Source organism: Myotis yumanensis, unplaced genomic scaffold (genome assembly GCF_028538775.1).
Source record: "Myotis yumanensis isolate MYYU_CA2020_CCGP unplaced genomic scaffold, mMyoYum1.0.hap1 SCAF_8, whole genome shotgun sequence".
Lineage (NCBI taxonomy): Eukaryota > Metazoa > Chordata > Mammalia > Chiroptera > Vespertilionidae > Myotis > Myotis yumanensis.
In genome coordinates this window covers 59,033,790-59,052,634 of record NW_027223759.1, presented here as the reverse complement: position 1 = coordinate 59,052,634, position 18,845 = coordinate 59,033,790, and the positions used below count along the sequence as shown (strand labels likewise).

Below are 18,845 nucleotides of genomic sequence, written 5' to 3'. Positions count from 1 at the left end.
CCCCACTCCCGCTGCTACCGCTCCCACACACTGATGGCGCTGCCCCACTCGCATCCGCTGATGGCACGGAGTGATTGGGGCCAGCGCCAGCAGTGCATGAGAGTGGGGCCGGTTCCAGCCCCAATCGCCCCTCAGGAGCAGGGGGAGGTAGAGAAGCCCTGAGGGGTGATTGGGGTCAGCACCAGCAGCCGATGCCAGCTGTGGCTCTGGTGCCAGCAGCGGGTGTGAGTGGGGCCAGCGCTGGCAGCAAGTTCAAGTGCCAGGCAAGACCACCGCACATGGGAGCAAAGAATTTTCAGTAACCACCAGAGGCTCACCCCGATGACAGCAACTGGCACCCCTCCTTGGTCTGGCGCCCCCACTCATCTGCTCCACCATCCCGCCGCAGCCGATGCCCACCATGTTCCACACTCTGCCACCTGCTGCCAATGCCCACCATGTTCTGTGCTCGCCCCATGGTGGTCAGCACACGTAATAGCGACCAGTTGTTCAGTTGTTCCACCTTTTGGTCTATTTGCATATTAGGGTTTTATATATATAGATGTGGGTGGGGTTTTTTTCTTTTGTTTCCTACCTGTTATTTAAATTTATGTCATATATGTTAAATTCTGTGTAAATCCATTTCCACATTTTTACAAGATGAAAGATAAATAAGTAAATAGGAACATAACCCCTATACTCAATCTCAATGGTAATATAAAATAATGATTCTTGAAACAAAGAATTTTTATGCTGCTATGTAGGAAGCATTCACAAAAAAAGGTCTGATGAGGACAGAAGTGGTTCTAAAAGGCTTCACAAACTGACAGTGAGCACAAAGGATGGGTGTATGAGGACAGCAAGGAGGATACAGGACCAAATGGAGTGGCAGGCCTGGACTAGGGAGAGTAGAAAATTAAGTTTGATAAGTTGAGGACCTAAGATAATCATAGAATGTAAGTGTCAAGCAAGGAAATTTTGAACTGAGGGGACAAAGGAGCAAAGAGCTTTCAGACTGCAAAGGTTGTCAAAGGATAGCTTGTAACCTATGTCTAATCCAACCTCATGAAAATACTTGGACATGCACTTTTGTTATTAAAAATGGCCTGGTGAATGAATACAGCCAAAATGAAAAGGGCTTTTCATTCTTGTTATTTAGTGCCCAAGTATAATTTAACCACAAGCAGGGACAGAGCTATAGAACTTTTTTGCAGTTCATTTCTTTTATTCTTTTATCAAAGGACTTGATCCAATACAGAGCAAGGAGCTACATGTGGTATGTACAGAAATGATACCTTTCCATTAAATGAAAAAAGGCCTGCTTCAGTGAGTTACCATGGAAACAGCCTAGCGTCCATCCTCATTTCTAATAAAGAATCTTAGGCTTCTAATGAAAACCTACCAGACAGACATATTTCTATTTCAACTCTTTAGTTGCTAACTTTCTAAATAGGTTTGAGGATTTTTTTTAATTTAAAAGAAGTAAAATATGTGCATCTGGATGGAATATGCAGGACTTCATGTATTTTTGCTTTTGCTTTAAAAGGTTCTTTCTTTTTCCAAAAAAACAAACACCCAATTCTTAACAAATTCAGGAATGCATTTTATAGCCACTGTAGCATCAAGGAATGAACAAAGCAGTATTTAAAGGTCACACCTGCGGGTGCTCAATCCAGGGCCTAGAGACTGCAGAGAGAAAATGCCACTTCTCGGTGGCAGAACCCCATACTACCGAGACCTTTTCTTCATCCAGTGAGTGAAACAAGTGGCTCATGAGCTGGATTCGTTTTTTATTATGGGAATCTTAAGAAATAGTAAATCCAATATAACGATATGATGCCCAATTTTAGACTGAAGTGAAGGCACATTAACATTGACCTCTGGGATCTCCTGTACAGAATTCCAAATAATTTATGATCGCCCTTCCAGAAGGTGGAATTTTCCCTTCTTCCCACATTGTATGTGGGCTGTGCCTATTGACTTGCTTCCAAAGACTAGACCATAGAAGGGGGTTGTGGTGACTCTATAGTGAAGAAACATGGCAGGTGCTACGTCCAGGTAAGTGATCCAGGTTGTGCATTGTGAGTCAGGTTGATACCATGCAACCTAGATATGATGTAATGACAACTGCACTTCATCTGTGTGACCTTCCTCTTAAAAACATATAACCCCAATCTAACCATTAGATAAGTATTAGACAAACCCAAGCTGAGGGACATTACCCTACCTCTTCTCCTCAAAACTGTCAGTCACCAAAAAGAGGAAAGTGGAGCCTGGCCAGTGTGGCCAGTGTGGCTCAGTTGTTGAGCGTCAACCTATGAACCAGGAGGTCACGGGTCGATCCCTGGTCAGGAAATAGAAATGTTTCTATTTCTCTCTGCCTCTCCCGTCCTCTCTGAAATCAATAAACATAAATTATTTTTAAAAAAGAGGAAAGTCTGAACATGACAGTTGGCCTAGGCCAGTGGTCGGCAAACTGTGACTCGAGAGCCACATGTGGCTCTTTGGCCCCTTGAGTGTGACTCTTCCACAAAATACCGACTTTTGCGCATGGGCCATTAAGTTTCAATCGCACTGTATATGCGCGCCCACACGTGGTATTTTTTGGAATAGCCACACTCAAGGGGCCAAAGAGCCACATGTGGCTCGCGAGACGCAGTTTGCCGACCACTGGCCTAGGAGATGTGATGACTAAATGTAATGTGGTAATATAGATGGGATTCTGGGGAAAAAATTAACATGGGCTCAAGTGGAATTTTAGGGGAAAATTAGTAAAATCTGAATAAAGTTTGGAGTTTAATTTTTTAAAAAAAATAATTGAGAAGCAAAATGCTAATGTGAGAAAGAGCATGTGAAAAGGGCATGGTATTTGGGGCCTCATAAACCATACTTCAAAGACAGGTTCTTTCACTTCCAAATGAGTGACTTTGGAAGTTATTTAACCTTTTCAAGCCTCATATTCCTCATTTTTAAAAGAATAATAATGCTTACCTGAAAGGTTATTGAAGAAATGCATAGTAGATGAGATGTGGTATATCATATTTAATATGCATTGTCTTTTAAATGACTGGTATTTTGTTGAATGCACAGCAGGTGCTCCCAAATGTTGTTTAATTTCTTTCCTTCCCCATGCTTCCAGCTCAACATCCAAAAGGCCAGAACCTCTGTCCTTTTGCCTGAGGGTTTTTACTGCTAGAGGCTGCTTTGTCCATCCAGTCACACCTAGGGAATGAATCAGTTCTACTCCCCAGAAGCACACCTTAAGCAAAAGCTGGGGGCAGTGGTGTGTAATTATCCCAGCTCCTTCACCTTGGAGGAGACTGAAGCTAGGGTGCTTGTTCTATACTAGTTGCCAAAGATCCCCAAAAGGATTAAGCTTCAGTTGCCCACAGTGTAATTCATTAATTATGTGTCTTCTATTGGCTACTTTCCCTTCCTTATTGCTCTAGTGGTCTGTCCTGGGATCATCTACCTGATAAAGTACTTGCCCTTGGATTCTCATCTCAGTGTCAGTTTTTGGAGGAAGCCACACTAAATAGAGCCCGATCTTTGTTCACAAGGGGAAAGTGGGTATTCAGTTGCCCAGGGCTAAAGGAGAGTATCCCACCCAAGAATGCACTGTTCTTCCCCTGCAATTTATATGTGTGACCAATACTTGAAGGAATGATACAATCAGTGGAAAAACATAGCACACAGTACCAGCAAGAGAAAGGTAAATGGTTACAGAAAATTATTAGTATGAGCCCTTGGAAAATAGAGTTCAAGGCAGGCTGGAATGTTGGAGGAAACTTACAGAAATGTTGGCGCTCTATTCGATGTTGATCTATCACATTCAGAGTTTCATAAAGGGCCTATCTGGATTGAAGAAAGGCTGAAAGTTCTACTGCTCAAAAGCATCAGTTGAATAAGTAGATGGGTGATTGGATGAATAAATAAATGATAGAGATACAGCACAGGAGAAGGTGTTCCACGTGGTGAGAATGATTCTAGTTTTTGCATGAACCACCTTTTTCCTGATGGTCAGTGTGTTAGTTTTCTCTTGTTGTATAACAAAAAAACCTACAAATTTAGTGGCTTAGTACAACACAAAATTATTACCTCACAGTTCTATGGGCCGGAAATTCAGGCTAACATGGCTGAGATGTCAGCTTAGGGTCTCAAACAACTGATAGCAAGGTGTTGCCTGCAACTGTGATTTCAGTGGTGGCTCTGGATCCTCTTCCAAGATTTCTGGTTATTGGCCAATTTCAGTTTCTTGCAGTAGGAAGACTGAGGTCCCCTCTTTTTGGTTCATGGCTTTCTGCCAATGGTTGCTTTCAGCAGCAAGGGGCAGCCCTTAGTTCCCTGCTGTGTGGCCCTCTTCAAAGCATGGCAGTTTGAGTCTTTTTTTTTTTTTTTTTTTAATATATCTTCATTGATTTTAGAGAGGAAGGGAGAGGGAGAGAGAGAAAAAAAACCATCAGTGATAAGAGAGAATCATTGATTGGCTGCCTTCTGCATGTACCACATTGAGGATAGAGCCTGCAACCCAGGCATGTACCCTGACTGGGAATTGAACCATGACCTCGTCGTTCATAGGTCAATGCTCAACCACTGAGTCACGCTGGCCAGGCAGCAGTTTGGTTCTTGAAGGCCAGTAGAAAAATCTCTCTTTTCTGCTGGCTAAAAGGAGGTCTTGTGTAAAATAATGTAATCATGGAGTGGCTTTCCTGTCAAGTCAAAGTCTGACCCATACTCAAAGGAAGCGTGTTTATACAGGGCATGTACACCAGGGGGCAAGAAAGTTGGGGTCATCTGAGAATTCACCATAGTCCACATCTGCACATCCAAATAGCTAGTGGGGTGTCTTTTGGAAGGAATTGTGTTTGGGCTTAAATTTGTATTTAATACTACAACAATAAGTTATAAGTATCTGGGCATAATGTTTACATGTTAGATTTCTTGAATCCTAGACTTCCTTGAAAACCCTTCAAGGCAGCTTAAGGTATTAAACATATATAATCTTTAACATCAGTAGTGTTTAAAATGGGAAGATTTAACAATGAAGTAGAAAGTAGAAACGTCAATCACATTTTGTTATTCTATTAGTGCATCCCGCTTATTATATTAACTTTCTTGCTCTGTTTTCCACAAAGTGACCTAGAGATTTCTAAAGGCAAATTGTTTTCATTTCAGTTCAGTAAGTAATTATTGGGCACATACATTTTTCCTAGAATTGTTTCCATAGGTGTTGAAAAAATATCCTTAGTATTATTATAGGGACAGCAAGGCTTAAAATAAAACAAAGGATGAGACAGAATGTAATAAATATAGATTATATGTCTAGATTTTGCACAGATAATAACCCATACTTAGATGTTACTTGGGGCAGCTACTGTGTTTAGAGTTTACATGGATTATCTCATTCAAACTCTGAAATAGCTCAGGAAGCAAGGGGCATCTTTGTCCCTTTTCCCAGATAAGGAAGCCAAGATTCTGACAAAGCTTCACAGTAACTCTGCTCTGATGGGTAGTGGAGGGAAATCTCAGGCCTTTTCCAAAGCCCATTGTTTTAGTGCTGTCCTGCTCCAGGATCCACACAAATGACGCCACACCGACAGCACAGTGCAAGCTGGCTATCTAAGTAAGAGTCCTTGCACAGAGCTGCATGAAGGAAGTCATATAAGGAGGGTAATCTTTTCCTGAGCAGAGCAGAACAGGAAGAATAGGCCTAGTGATGTGATCAGCACATACTGGGTCAGGAACTCAAGAATGAGATGACTGCTGAGCACAAATTAAGAAACAGCAAATTATTACATTCAGTTTTATTGAAGTGAAAGGAGAAAGATTTGACACTTCACAGGTGATTTCAGGACAGGATGGAAACATTGCACACCAGATTCACACCCATATCCTGTTTTTAATAGCAGTCTTAGATCACGGGGATTGGGAAACACCACAGATGTCATCAGGCATGGAAGTTAAGAATACACAGCTAGAAGCTAGCTGCTTCTCCTTCACCTCTTCTGCATGAACCACGGGGCAAACAGGCTATAGATGCAGCCTGAAATCAGGCAACAGAAAAAGGACCTGCCTCGGAGCAAAGTCTCTTTGCTTAGAAGCTCCATTGATGAATTCAATTCCATCTGTGCATATTCTGTGCTGATTTCAGGATTGTGTGACATACGGTACAAGAGGGCATTTTGAAAAATCACAATGCTAAGGTTCTAACTTTTGTTGCTAAATGTGTTTCCTTGTTATTTCAATAGAAATTTTCCTGGGCTATTTTTACAGAACGAGGAAAAAAAAAAAAAACACACCTAGTGTTTATTTTCTTATAATTTTTCCCTCTGGATGATTGTTCACAAATTTCTCAAATTGATCATAGTTCAAATACTTAAAGTGATCCCCCGGAGTGTCCAAATCTCCAAAATGACTAAGTGATGGGTGTGGAAGGGGCAGTCGAGTCAAGTTCAATAATAGTGACAATGACCTTGGGGTCCAGAGAGTCCTCCATCACTAAGCAGCTCTGGTGAATTGCGTGAATCCAGTAAATTTGTTGGCTTTGATGTTTTCATCTAAGTAGTGAAGCAGTTGGCATAAAGTGATAGAGCCCCTTAAAACTGAACTTTATGGAAAATATTGTTCTGAGGAACTCAACAGGAAAATTATTTTATAAATTAAAATTGAATCTATGGAAATCCCAACCTGTATAATAAAGCTGAATAAAATAAATGCGTGAACCTTTTAAAGAGAGATTATATATAATCAGTTGTGTATATTGCACAATATTTCTCCATCCAAGGATAAAAGAAACGTCCTATGGCAAGACAGGGCCAGCAGAGGGCGTTTAGTTCCTGAGCCTCTTGCTCAAGGAGCCTTGGTCCAAATAAGGAAACAGTGACTTTGCTTTGAAACTTGCACTGCTTGAAAGCTGTGCTAAGGCTACTAATCTAAGCAAATATTTGCTTGCATTTTCCCAGAGGAGTAAAGATAAAGGCATATTTTTAAAGAAGTAACTATACAACATCAGCATTGTAAGCATGATGAAACTTTTAAAAGAATGTATAGACACAATCTTTCCTTGTGTGAAAAAAAGCATTAATTTCATGCAGAATATTTTAGAAGATCATTCTCATAGCAGTCCTTGAAAATTGTTTAAATGCTGTCTTCATTGTGTATATTTGAATAATTATAAAATTCCTTTGGACGTAACCGAAATGAAAAATCCAGAACAAACCAGATGCATATGTAGAATAATGAAAATGCTTATCTTTACTTAAAAATTATCAGAATAACATTAAAAGGAATTGTGGTTGGAATTGGCTCCCATCCTTCACATGTTGGAAATTATTGCTAAACTCATTTTAGACATCAATTAAGAAACACAAATAAATTTGAGCTGTGTAAATATTCATAAAAGCAGATAAATCACCTAGTCACAGTAAAGGTCACTGTGGGAAAAGATATTTAAATAGAAAAATTATTATAAAAATGGTTGTTCCAATGCTTTTGTAAAGTATAACTGGATGTCATCATCATCATCCCAGACACTAAGGTACAACAGAAATGAAATATAGAACCAGACTTCCCTGTGTGCAGAATTTGCAATGGCAGTTTGGAACATTGACTCCATGATTTTTAGACCCTCCAACCTGCATAGTTACAAAAGGAACTGTGTTAGCTTCCTAGGGCTGTCATAACAAACTACCACAAACTGGATGGTTGAAAACAACAGAAATTGATTGTCTCACAATTTTTAAGCCTACAAGCCAATAATCAAGTTGTGAGAGGGGGCGTATTCCTTCTAAAACTGTAAGGGAGAATCATTCCTTGCTTCTTCTAGCTTCAGGAATTCACCAGCAGTTCCCATGGCTTGTGGGCACATGGCTCCAATGCCCATCTCCCGATCCACAGGTCTGTTGTCTTCTTTCTGTATGTCTCTGTCTTCTTATAAGGACGGCAGTCATTTTGGTTTAAGGGCCTGCCCTACTCCAGTATGACCTCCTGGTAACTTAAGTAATTACCTCTACAATGGCCCTATTTCCAAATAAGTTCACATTCTGAGATATTGGGGTTGAGGATTTTTGTGTATCTTTTGCAGAGAGACAATTTAACACATAACAGGAGGACAGGAGGTTTCAAAAGGTGGGGAACTCTGTAAGGAATTCTATGAGGGGAGTAGTTGCCTTCCCTCTAGAGCAGTGGTTCTCAACCTGTGGGTTGCAACCCCTTTGGGGGTCAAACGACCCTTTCACAGGGTCGCCTAAGACCATCGGAAAACACATATATAATTACATATTGTTTTTGTGATTAATCACTATGCTTTAATTATGTTCAATTTGTAACAATGAAAATACATCCTGCATATCAGATATTTACATTACGATTCATAACAGTAGCAAAATTACAGTTATGAACTAGCAATGAATATAATTTTATGGTTGGGGGTCACCACAACATGAGGAACTGTATTAAAGGGTCGCGGCATTAGGAAGGTTGAAAACCACTGCTCTAGAGGGATGGGGCCAGTTTCCAGTGACAAAGCTATGAAGAGGAGGACTCAAGGCAGGGGCAGTTTCATGGGTGTACAATCCATGCCTTTGAACAGGGCCCTGTAATCTTGAAAGTCTTAATAATTTTGAACAATGGGTCCTGCATTTTCATGTTGCATTGGCCCCTGCAAATTATGTAGGACCCCACTCTGAGAGCTTTCTATGTGCTTCTTATACTGGTGGGGCTGGGCAGGCTGTGACCTGACTCACACATGGCAAAGCTGGCCGTGAAACTGAATTACAGTGACTGCCCTGCCTGGGTCATCATGCCTCTCTGAGTTGCCAAGCGGTAGAAAGTGATCCTCTTAGCACTGCAGTGAGAGGTGCTTAGTGATGGGAATCTAGAAAGAACCACAGACAGCCAGGAGAGGGAGCATCAAATTCTGCCAGGCAAGAGAACAGGAAGGAGCTATAAAGAGGCAGTTCAGGTAAGACCTCTCCTAGACTTTTACCAACCTGAAAGAATCAAAAGCTAATTAGAAGCCTAGAGGAATTTGGGAGTGGGCAAGGGAGATAAGAATAAAAAAAACACACACACACACAAAAAAACAAAACAAAAAAAAAACCCACAAAAACAAACAAACAGACAAACAAAAAACTTAAGAAGGTGAAATAGAGAAGTGAACGCTACCCTGTCCCCACTGCAGGCTTCCAACCTAAAGCAGCCCAATGTAGTGAAGGGGAGGCGATCTGCCATTATATTTCACTCAGTTTCAACTGATAATATTAAACAGACCAATCTAATTTCTGAATTGAATCCCCAGGGGATCTAGATAAGTAAGCAGAAAAATAATAAACCCAGTAGTTTTCATCAAGGGGTAGGGAAAGATGCATGATGTCTTTTGATACATTTTAAAGGGTTGATAGGTATTATGGGCTGAACTGTGCCCATCCCCCTCCCCAATCCCTCAACAGGCATTTCCTTGCGGAAGTCGTAATTTCAGTGCCTCAAAATGTGACTATATTTGGACTTCGGATCTTTAAAGATGTAATCAAGGTAAAATGAGGTCATTAGAATGAGCCTTAATCTATAGGACTGTTGTCCTTATAAGAAGAAATTAGGACACAGACAAGCACAGAGGGAAGACCATGTGAAGATACAGGGAGAAGATGGCCATCTATAAGCCAAGGAAAGAAGTTCACAGAAGAAACCAATTCTGTTGATATCTTGATCTTGGACTTCCAGCCTCCAGTACTCTGAGGAAATGAACTTCTATTGTTTAAGCCACCCAGTATGTGCTACTCTGTTATGGTGGCCCTAGCAAACTAATACAGTGGAAGGCAAGTTGTAAAAACCAAGTTGTTACAGAGATCAAAATAATCTGGGAAACAATAAGTAACATGGTCCACAAAATGGAATAAAAAGTCATTCACTTCTCATGTGAGAGCTGAACTTAAAATAATTGAATAAAATTTGCCGCCTTAGTTGTTTGTAGAACTAACTTGACCAACAGATTACAAAGGAAGATATAGGTCAATTAGAGGAACGTCACTTATCAAGTTTTTATACTGTTGAGTAGAATGTATAAGCTTTGTGAAGGATTTCCTTTGAAGATGTTGGCTTAAGAGGTTCTTGGGCTCCATCATTGACTTAGCATGTTCCTCTTCTGACTTGTGATTTTCAGAGAAATCCTGAGTAGCAATACTGTAACAGCAATCATTTCAAGACTAACTTGTTCAGCTTAAAGGCTAGGGCTCCAGAGGTTATAAGTGATTTGTAGAGCTGACTTCCTCCAATCTTATCAGATTGCTTTGGGAAACAAAAAGACCCTGAGATCACCTTCCTTATATACTCCTTCTGGACATTGCAAGAGAAAAAACAGGTGCCCACAGAATCCTGAACCATGCTTATCAGAGCCAATGGAAGAAAACAACTTAGTAACTCTCATAAAACTTTAATAATCAATGTTTATAAATAAATTATTCACACCAGGAACAAAGCAATAGAGATTATATAGTATCAGTTAGAATTAGCTAACAATGAGTCTACAATCCACCTTGACATTTCTTGGATATTTTGAGAATTGTAGTCAAGCCCAGCCCAAACCACATGAGAAAGATAAGCAGAGAGCCTACCTTTATTGAGATCCCTAGAGAGGATAATTCTACCACCTTCACAAATTCACTAACAATATTTAATAAAATTTACATGATGTGCTTTTGTTATGGAAAGAAAGATTTAAAGTGCTTTATAGAAATATCATTGTCTCTATGTGAGGAATTGGGCATATGGTGGTGGGAACAAGGACTGCCTTTTATTGAGCTCCATGGAATTTACAAACTTTATTTTGTTGAACCCGTGTGCGCTTTATAAGGCAGGTATAGTGCAAGAAAGATGGTGCCGGCAAATAATAAGCATTTCATAATTTAGTTTGTTAAATCAAAACTTCACAAAAACCTTATAAAACCTGTGACACTGTCCCTATTATGCAGTTGAGGAAAAGGACTTGGAGAGATAAACTAGCTAGCTTCTCAAGATCACACAGCAGAGAGCATTTGAAAAGTTCATTTGATGTGAAAACTTTCACAGATAAACCTGCTATGCTGTGACTTTTTGTTTTTAAGAAGATATTATTTTATTAGCTGAATTTTATATTTTCAGGTATTTTCTTATACCGCTGACAAAGAAATCCGAACCGATGACTTGTGCTTGGATGTTTCTAGACTCAATGGACCTGTAATCATGTTAAAATGCCACCACATGAGAGGAAATCAGTTATGGGAATATGATGCTGAGGTATAGTATTTTCCTTCATTTACTTTTTTGGGAATCTTTCAACTGAGTTAATACTGGTTGGGACAAAAGTAGGTTTACAGTTGTGAGTATGTAAAACAGGGTTTATTCTTGTATTATTATTGATTAATTATTGTATTATTTTCCATAACAACAACTGTAATCCTACTTTTGCCCCACCCTGTATTTCAAATATATTTAAACCCTAAGTTATTTTTTTCTGCACTGGAAAAACTGCACTTTCAAGCATGTATGCTCATATTACATAATATTAGGATGGTATATAAGTAGATTTTTGCCAAACTAGTCTGTAAGTATAAAATATGAATGAGAAACATAAAGTCACTTTTATGTGCTTAAAACTTGTTATCATATGTACATGCTCAACATAAATTAGGCCAAGGGCAGGCTATGCTTATCTGAGAGTTATGTTTGCAGATGTACATACAGAATAGTATCAGCAATAGTTCATATTTTTAATTTTATACCGTTGTAATCTCTGATATTTATGCTTCTCACTTTAAAGGAAAAAAACTGACAAGATTAGTTTGAACATTCTTTATAATAGTAAATACTTTGCAAAATTCAGTAAACTAATTAGGTACATAATGAGTTAAGCAGCCTCTTCTCAATATAGCACGTCTTTCTGAGAGAAGAGAGGGAGAAAAAAACAATAAAATTATTGGGAATTTATAGTCAGGCAGTGTGTAAACACCAAACCAACCATCAGATGGAGCTAATAAAAAAGAAATATTTTCCTCTGCATGAGGAAGCTATCTTGAAACAGCTTCATTTCTTTCATTTCTCTTTGCTTAACAAAATGAATTTGTCGTCTGGGTTACATTTTCCACATTATTAAACGGTTGGTGACTTATTTAAGATAAGAAGTAAACCTCATTCTTACATGATAAATAATACAATAGAGGTAAATGAATTTCACAAATGCAGTCTTCTATGAAAGCTTAAAATACCCCACAAGAGTAACATTTTAAAAACTAATCTGCAGATTTGTTGGTATTATTGATATTTTAACAAGGTCTTCTTTTTAAAAACTCTTTGAATGTCATTTTAATTGGCATGATGTTGTAATTTTTTAAGTGGGATATCAGAAAAACTTACTGAATTCTTACATGATTTGAAGCTAGTTACATAGGGATAAAGTTTGTCCCTAAGATTTATATAATATTTCCAAGTTTCTGGGGTATAATTAAGGCAAACACCATGAATCCTGCCTATGTTGCATCACTGTGTTTCATCCAGACTCTTTGGTCCTCTCAATACTTATTCATCTTCTTTATCTGACCACCATTATTCTTCTCTTCAACTATTGTCATCACCACCCTTTATATTAAGGCTACAGAAGACATTTCTTCTAATAATACATGTGAGTAAGTTTGAACCTTTCTTTAGTCAGTTCACTACCTCTTCTATGAGGAGAAGTGTAGATAAATGTACAGAAAAAGGAGAAATCCCAAAAGAAGTATTTTTTTAAATAAAACTTTTTGTTGTTATTGTTGCACTTTACTTTTCACTAGGATCCTAGGACTTTATTGGGCGTGTGCTAAAATAAAGAAATCTAGCATATATTTTTAAGAAAAGGGGGAAGAATGTGCATATTTTTAATAAGATGGAATGTTGTTGAATTTTAGAATGCCACTCAATCTTTAAACGTCTCCATGATTTTTGAGTGGATAATGGCTTTTATAGTCATGACTGAAGTTTCTTCATTTCTGAAATAACTGTTGTTGCTAATTAGGCATATGTTTTCATTTGTATTTCTATCAGCCAGTAGGAAGATTATTGAATACTAAGGGATTTTGAAAGAAAACTGAAAAAAAAATTGGTAGCCTCATCTAACATAAAGAAATGGTTTTTGTAAATTTACTAATTGGATGAGCCAGCATTATTTCTTGCAGCAGTTTTAGTTTATTGTATTATTTTGTATCATGAAAATTTTGTTTCTACAACACATACAAATAAAGCTTATACTATGTCTTAAATAGTATTAAGAAATGTTTATTTTTAAGTTATCTAATCACCTTCATAATTATATAACAGTTGCCTTACATGATTATGTTTTCAAAATTAAATTGTGATATTCAACTTGTCTAAATTTTTAAATCATAATGTAAATTTTTTGCCAAATTTATAAATGTGTAAATCAGAATATAGAGAAGTCACAAGACAATAGAATACCTGTAGGAATGATGCATTGCCTTCCTGGACATTTCAGTTTTGAAATAAAAAACATATTTTTTGTGAAAAGTAAGAAAAATGGAAACAACTTTAAAAAACTGGAATATATTTACTTTTTATGATCATTTCTTCTTTTAAATTTTAGGTTTAGGGTCACTTTAGTCTATGGAATGGTCCCCATCTTTGCTACCCAATGTGTGATTCTAGGACTAGTTAACAGCACCTGGGAACTTGATAGAAATTAGGAATCTCAGGTATCACCCTGGACACACTAAATCAGAGTCTGTACTTCAACAAAATCCCCAAGGCATTCACATACATATTAAAGTTTAACAAGGACAGGTCTACACAGTGGCTGAATATCTACTAATTTTCCTTAGTCTTTTTATACACTGTTGAAAAATATTGCAAAGTTGGGAAACGGCATATATACTTTGGAAAATGACAAGGCTTCCAGGAGAGAAGGGGGAGGGAACAGGAGCAGAAGGTGAGAGGCGCAAAGTCAGGAGAGAGGAGTAACTGCCAAGTATTTCTAGTCTTTTCATATTCCAACCAGTGAAAAGTAGACAAGTGCTGCTTGCCACTTTAATTTATTCTTTATCTATTGCTATCAAAGGCAAAATTATTCTTCTCTGAGAAACCTCTGAGGTGGTGCAGTTTCAAAGCAGAGTAAAACTTGGTGGTGTTCACAGAATTATAGAGCTGAAACTTCCCGTAAAGTTCTCTTCTTTGAGCCTTTATCAGCAGAACTCTAAAGCACAAAGATCACCCCACCAGCAGCGGAGGCAGAATTAGGTCCTAATAAAGTATTCAAAGAAAGCTAGTTATCACTGCAATTGTGAATCTCACAGTGTGAACAGCTGAAATATTCCATCACCTTATCTCCTGGAATCCTTTCAGTCTTAGAAAAGTAAGTCATAAATAAGAACAGAATTATGAGAATATCCAGAGGAAAATGGAAACTGTGTCATAAAGCCTCAAAATATGGAATCTATTTAGTTGCTTTGGTTTGTTTACTTTTTAGAATGGACAGGTGGGAGGGAGTGGAAGGGAATAAAGTATAGAGTGTCTATAATCTGTTTTCTCATGCAATTCTAATGATAGTCCTATCTATAATAATAAAAGCATAATATGCTAATTAGACCAGACGTCTTTCTGGACATCCTTCCAGACGGCCTTCTGTACAAAGTTGGGGCTGAGAGGGAAGCCTGGGTCCTAGGTACCAGAGGGAAGCTGGTACCGGCAGCCCAGAGAAGGAAGGCCTACTCTTGCACAAATTTTGTGCATTAGTCCTCTAGTAAGATAATAATATTTTACTTGTATTCTTCACATTAGTAAATAAAAGCTTAAAGTATTTAAATGCCTTCTCTGGGTTTGCACACTACAGGTTTCTGGCACTTAATTGAGCATTCTTGCCACATTTTTCCACATTCTTCTTGAGGTCATTGAAAAACTAGAAACAATTAGATGCTTTCAATCATTATGATCTGATGAGTTAAATGTACAGTATTATAAATGAAAGAAAGAAATACTATCCATTATTTGTGTTACCAAATTTTATTCACATAGAATTTCTCCTTAATCATTGGAAAGATGTCCTGCAATAAGCATTGTCTATTGAGACAAACAGTCATAAAACTACTTTGTCAGTAGGGCCTAATTGCTTAGACTTTATCTATCCATATTCATAATACAATTCATATCTAATTGCTTCTGCTTTTATTTGAGTGAAATAAAGTATATGTTGTTAAGCAATACATGTCTTTGGTTAACTTTGATTAAAAATATAGTACCCTATTTTCTTATTGAAATATTTCTTAAATAACACAACCATGAATTTAACTCAATATCACCTTTCCTGGCTAAACATGTTTGATTTAGGGGCAACCGAGCATCATTAGCAAATCTGCAAAGTCCTCACCTGATCTAGCATCACCTGAATAAATTACCTGAACACTTTGGTGCTATGAAAACCCATTGACTCAGAGTTAAGTCAAAAAAGGGAGGGGGGAACCCTACATTTCATCTCACTGAACCACTTTAAAAATTATTTTCATAAGGGTCTGTCATTCATCCATTCTATTTAATTCAGGTTTTCTTGTATTGCATTTGAACATTGCAATCATGTTTCAATCCATTAGAAATTCTCATTTTCCTGCAGTAAGTGCACATAATCACAGTTCCTTTTGAGCATCCAGGCAGCTACATACAGTGTGATAGTCTAATTTTGGAACAGAACACTTTTGCTCAACAAACACTATGCAACAAAATAAAAAGGGGAGCAAAATATGATGCTAAAAATAAGTCTTGTTTTTCATGTGACTGAGCAAGTTGACTGAGAAAATATTGTTATGAATTCAATATCCTTCTGTACCAAGTGTTTCAGAGTCATAATGCAAGGAATTTTTTTAGTAGGTAAAATATGTTGAATTGGTATTTACCAAAATCACAGCAGCTAATATGTAGACTTTACTTATTACCTCTCTTATTTACCTTATCAGAAAGCAGGTAAATGGGAATATAATTTCAAGGTAAGTGATCTATTAACTGGCAACCCAGACATTTCCCTGTATAGCACTCCTAATAAAAATAGTTGCTTGATTTGCTTTTCGAAGGCTGCCTGTATCAGACAAGTGTTACCTTTCCATATCCCTATTGACCCATAGCTGTGATTTCTTATGTAGAATAAATTAGTGAATAGGAAATTTAATAGTTTAGTATTGCAATTTTAGTCCTTGTTTATGAAACATTTTACTGGTTTACTAAACTACTCATTCTGTTTTAACAAATGCACATGTCACTTTATCTGGAGATCACATTTAACATTTTGAATAACATCTCTATGATATTAATTTTAAATGACCGTTATTCTGTACTTGATCAATAGGGGAAATCCTATTGTATTTATAATAATAATATTAAATTAAATATCTGTGACAGTATAAATTAACCTTACTTTGTTTATCCCTATGTATAATCATTTAGGTTTCATTTTAAACTTTTAGTATGGCATCTTTTAAACTGAGACCTGTATGATTGGTTCTTCAGTCAACCATACAGTCACTTCTGTTTGTTCATTAAAATTTTTAATTTTTTACTTGACTATTTTAATACAAAGGTACAAAGGTCTCATTTTATAATTTATGACTATTTTGTCTCTGAAATTGTTTCACTAGCTGTCCCAGTTGGTTTTCAGTAGTAACTATATCTTCAACAGAGTTGATATAAGGAAACTCCATGACATATCTTGTTTTAGGTACAGACATACAAATAAGTTTAAAGGCAGGAAGTATTCACTTTTCCTTATGCATTTTAAAATACAATGATTAAAATTTTGTAAAACCCAGGAAATACTATTTTTTTTTACTCCAGAGGAGAAAAATTGAGTAGTGCTATAATAGATTAGTGATCATATTACCCTGTTTTCTAGTCAATGTTAAATAAGGCTATAGGAAGAGAAATTTGGTAGTATGCTGCATGTCAGCCTGATATCACATTGTCTTCAAAGCTGAGTTAACATGACTGAATCTTCTAAAGTCGTGAGAGGCATTTGCAACAAATATAACAAAGAACAATTTTAAGAAAAAAAAATGTACTCCCAATATGAAAAGATACAAGATCTTGAATAAATAGCAAAGGAAAATATGAATAGCCAATAAAAATGAAAAACATTAATTTAAGGGACTATCAAAAACACATAAAAATCTGATGGGTGTTTTTTTATTCATATTTTTATGTTCCTGTCAATCTGTCAAGCAATGTTTTTAATGACAACACACAATGTTGCTGTAGATGCAGTAAAACTGACAACCACTATCCTGGCATATAATAAGCGTAAGAAATATTAGCTGTTGCTGCTATTATTGAATAATTATTATAGATATTTTTTAAAATTTGCTAATAGGTATTAAAATGTTTATACTTTTGACCTTGTGATTTTACTTGTAATTATTTCTAAAGAAAAGATTATAATGTGGAGAGACATGCTGGGTGATATTAATCACAGCATTCTTTACAATTGCTCCAAACTGGACAGAGATTGCCCCCAAATGAAAAAGTTAAATGACTTTTGGCAAATCAACTTTGTAGAAATTGTTTATTTTCTGTGTTTTTAAGATTATTTTAATGATAAAAGAGATGCCCACAATATAAATTGAAGGGTGTTTAGTTAGATGACCTCTATTACATAAATTTGCAGAATGTAAGTGATAAAAATTACTTGCTAGAAAACATAAAATAATAATTGGTATCTCTTCTAGGCAAAATACTCAGAAAAAAATAAACTGTTATTTTTCAAACAAATGAAAGCACCAAATGTTTTTTAAATAGAAAATGATTTTTATCTCATTGGAGTTGTTTAGATTTCTAATTTTTCTTAGAAGTACCTAGGTCGTACTTAGGCATTTTTAAAGTACCTGTAGTGAAAATTTTTTGAATTTTTTTTTTTTTTTTTTTTTAAATTAAATCTTTATTGTTCAGATTATTACATTTGTTCCTCTTTTTTCCCCCCATAACTCCCCTCCTTCCAGCTCCCACCCCACCCTCCACCCTCACTCCCCACCCACTGTGTTCATCCATAGGTGCATGATTTTTGTCCAGTCACTTCCCGCATCTCCCACACCCCTTTTTCCCCCAAGAATAGTCAGTCCATTCCCTTTCTATGTCCCTGATTCTATTATAATCACCAGTTCATTCTGTACATCAGGTTATTTATTCACTTGATTCTTAGATTCATTTGTTGATAGATGCATGTTTGTTGTTCATAATTTGTATCTTTACCTTTTTCTTCTTCTTCCTCTTCTTAAAGGATACCTTTCAGCATTTCATATAATACTGGTTTGGCGGTGATGAACTCCTTTAGCTTTTCCTTATCTGTGAAGCTCTTTATCTGACCTTCAATTCTGAATGATAGCTTTGCTGGATAAAGTAATCTTGGTTGTAGGTTCTTGGTATTCAGCACTTTGAAAATTTCTTGCCATTCCCTTCTGGCCTGCAAAGTTTCTGTTGAGAAATCAGCTGACAGTCGTATGGGTATTCCCTTGTAGGTAATTGAGCCTCTTTCTCTTGCTGCTTTTAAGATTTTCTCTTTGTCTTTTGCTCTTGGCATTTTAATGATGATGTGTCTTGGTGTGGTCCTCTTTGGATTCCTTTTGTTTGGGGTTCTCTGCGCTTCTTGGACCTGTAAGTCCATTTCTTTCACCAGGTGGGGGAAGTTTTCTGCCATTATTTCTTGAAATAGGTTTTCAATATCTTGCTGTCTCTCATCTTCTGGCACTCCAATGACTCTGATATTAGACCGCTTAAAGCTGTCCCAGAGGCTCCTTACACTATCTTCACACTTTCGGATTCTTTTTTCATTTTGCTTTTCCAATTGGGTGTTTTTTGTCGAATCTTTGGTTTGA

General features: G+C 37.0%; 1 protein-coding gene across 3 annotated transcripts in view; it reads left to right on the top strand.

Annotated features, from left to right (window-relative positions):
• GALNT13 (polypeptide N-acetylgalactosaminyltransferase 13) overlaps positions 1-18,845 on the top strand; it is a 491,703-nt gene that overhangs the window by 461,020 nt on the left and 11,838 nt on the right. For 2 of the 3 annotated variants that reach the window (XM_070422971.1, XM_070422970.1), the window contains exon 12: positions 11,116-11,250. In XM_070422971.1, coding sequence (XP_070279072.1) covers positions 11,116-11,250 — 135 coding nt within the window. The remainder of the gene's footprint in view (positions 1-11,115; positions 11,251-18,845) is intronic. The other variant, XM_070422972.1, reaches the window with a different exon arrangement.